We start from the raw sequence: 3,014 nt of genomic DNA, 5'->3' as shown, positions 1-3,014 counted from the left end.
CCCTGATTCCATAATTGAGTAATTGCCACATAATAAATATGGACCAGGTAGATTCTGCTATCAGTCTGACTTGTCTGTGGCATTTGTGAAGAAACACAAAGACCGGGATCAACCCTGTATGCCTTGGGCTGTCAGTTAACAACCCACCTTTCAGTGCCCCCATAAAAACCATAAAATGTTTATTACGCCTCTTTAAGTGACATGCATTAGCCAATTTTACAGAGTGTCAAGAAAATATACGGCACAAAATTAAATTAAGTTGTAAAACCCGGACATATCCTGTTACCAAGATGTTTCCCTGTGCCAATTTTTGACTAATACTCTATTCTCCTAACAGATGTTTAATTAATGAAGTTTTACTTTATATACTGGTATATGTAACTATATTTTTGAAACAATGGAGGACCATATAAGAGCCCTTTTTTTGGCAGTTGATGAATGTCATAATACAACAACAGAATACCATGTTTGTATATTTATGGTAAAACAATTTATGTCCAGTGTTGAAGATCTACATAGAAGATTAAAATTTGCTGTTATTCTCAATCTAACTTTCAGTATTCTAAAAAATAAATAACATAAAAATCTACCCAAATGGGGAACACCAGTTAGCATGAAAAAAAAATCTTGAATGATCCATAATACATTTTTTAGTCACATTTTATAAAAAGGGTACAAGTAATATCCACAAACAAATGATGTTAATGGTGAGCAACAGTAACTCATGATAGCCTACATCCTGCATTGACCACACATTATATCAAGGGGAATTTGTTAGTTATCATATACCATTAGTTAAGTATATAGTGTACCTTTTATCCTAAAGCGTTATCAAATTTTCCTACCAGCTATTCATCCAAGTGTATCTGCTTTCACCATCACTACACATATGCATGCATATTAAGCATGAACAACTAAAATATAAATGATCACTACTTGAGGAGGATGATGAATGCTGCGACAGGGATTTTGCCTCTTGTTAGTAAGATTAAGTGATTATCTCTGTGAATGAGTGACCACTTGTATAATCTTGTGATCACAAAGTACTTCTGTTTTTTAGCGCAATCATAAAATCGTGGTTTGCTTGCCTAGTTATCTGACTGTTTCTAGGGGCGTTCAAAGCCAGGACGACACTATAAAGCTGTGCCAGTGTTGGAGAAACAGTAGAGACAGAGCCACAGCCATGGACACCATCACACATCAACAGAACAATATCCCAGGTAAACATATGATTCTACTAGTTGTGCACAATTTCACTTCAAATTAATTATTTGGTTACCGGTAATTGTTAATGTACCTTGTTTTATATGTTGAAAAGGGGTCTGTGGTTTGCACTAAAGTAAAGTTATTTTCCCCCCCTAGCACTACCAAATTCCAAGTCTAGGCGGAACATCGACCACTTCACAGATGTGCATGATCTGCCTTGCATTGAGAAGATTGTGCGCTCAGTGGAGGATACTCCTAATCCCATCAGCACCGTTATCACTGGAAAAATCCCAGAATGGATCAACGGACGCTTCTTGAGAAATGGGCCTGGGAAGTTTGAGATCGGAAACCATAAGTGAGTGTAAGATTTTAAAATGTTGATACATCAACTGCTGCCACTACTTCACAAAGCTGACTCCTTTCTCTTGTTCCCTCTATTCTCATCAGGTTCAACCACTGGTTTGATGGTATGGCTCTCCTGCACCAGTTCAAAATCTCCAACGGACAGGTGACTTACAAAAGCCGCTTCCTGTCCAGTGACAGTTACAAAGCCAACAAGGAGCACAACCGCATCACAGTGTCAGAGTTTGGCACTGTCAACATGCCAGACCCCTGTAAAAACTTATTCCAGCGCTTCCTGTCAAGATTTGAATTTCCAAGTGAGTATTTAATCAAACGGAATGAGCAGGAACAAAACTCAATGCAGCAAGAAGACATCATCTGAATGCAAAAAGCCTTACAACCGTTTAATTCACTTCTATGAGAAACACAAAATATGAGTGAATGGTGAGGTGTTGTGGTTGTGCTATGTTGTGATAACTTTGGCATCATAATTTTCTCCTCTAGAGACCACAGATAATGCCAATGTGAGCTTTGTGACATACAAAGGTGATTATTATGTCAGCACTGAAACCAATGTCATGCACAAGGTGGACCCTGAGACACTAGAGACGACTAAAAAGGTAACACGCTTTTGAATGTAGTTGTAAGACATGTAGTTGTAGCTGATAATTCTGCAGGGACACATCTGTGCACAGCAGTTTTATTGCTGGGCAAGTCATAGACAAGTGCAATAGTATTGTTAATTTATAGCAGGCTTGCAGGCTTCTGTAACTCTGCGTTGTATGATTAGCTGCTGGATAAAATGATAAAAGAGAAATAAAGAGTTAACAAAGTCTTTGCACTCCTACATTTCTACCTTAGGTGGACTGGAGCAAATTCATTGCTGTGAACGGAGCGACTGCACACCCCCACATGGAGCCTGATGGAACAACCTACAACATGGGGAATTCATACACCTCTAAAGGTAATTTAGGAAACACCAAATCAGGTTGTTCACACGGCATCAGCAAGATTCTGTATATTGTATCACTGTATGTAAATGTACGGAACAACAACACTGCTCACCATGTGTCTCATTCAATTCAATTCAATTCAATTTTATTTATAGAATTAATTCATAACAAGAGTTATCTCAAGACACTTTACAGATAGAGTAGGTCTAGACCACACTCCAGAATTTACAAGGACCCAACAGTTCTAGTAGTTTCCTCCAGAGCAAGCAACAGTGCGACTGTGGCGAGGAAAAACTTCCTTTTAGGCAGAAACCTTGGACAGACCCAGGCTCTTGGTAGGCGGTGTCTGACGGGCCGGTTGGGATTAGAATGAAGAGTGGAAATAACAAAAATAGAAAAAATAGTAGTTTGTAGCAGTTCTTTGTAGTAGTTCATGGCATAGCAGGACACTGTGCGGCATTGCAAGGCACAGCAGGACGTAGCAGGGCACCGCAGAGTGTAGCAGGATGAACA

General features: G+C 39.1%; 1 protein-coding gene across 1 annotated transcript in view; it reads left to right on the top strand.

Annotated features, from left to right (window-relative positions):
- Positions 1-1,086: 1,086 nt before the first annotated feature.
- bco2b (beta-carotene oxygenase 2b) overlaps positions 1,087-3,014 on the top strand; it is a 5,952-nt gene continuing 4,024 nt past the window's right edge. The window contains exons 1-5 of the mRNA XM_032512160.1: positions 1,087-1,220; positions 1,363-1,561; positions 1,654-1,865; positions 2,053-2,168; positions 2,410-2,512. Of these exons, the coding sequence (XP_032368051.1) occupies positions 1,184-1,220; positions 1,363-1,561; positions 1,654-1,865; positions 2,053-2,168; positions 2,410-2,512 (667 nt within the window). The 5' untranslated portion in view covers positions 1,087-1,183. The remainder of the gene's footprint in view (positions 1,221-1,362; positions 1,562-1,653; positions 1,866-2,052; positions 2,169-2,409; positions 2,513-3,014) is intronic.

This window comes from Etheostoma spectabile, chromosome 3 (genome assembly GCF_008692095.1).
Source record: "Etheostoma spectabile isolate EspeVRDwgs_2016 chromosome 3, UIUC_Espe_1.0, whole genome shotgun sequence".
Classification (NCBI taxonomy): Eukaryota; Metazoa; Chordata; class Actinopteri; order Perciformes; family Percidae; genus Etheostoma; species Etheostoma spectabile.
The sequence above is the reverse complement of the archived record's forward strand: the minus strand, read 5'-3'. Positions and strand labels throughout refer to the sequence as shown.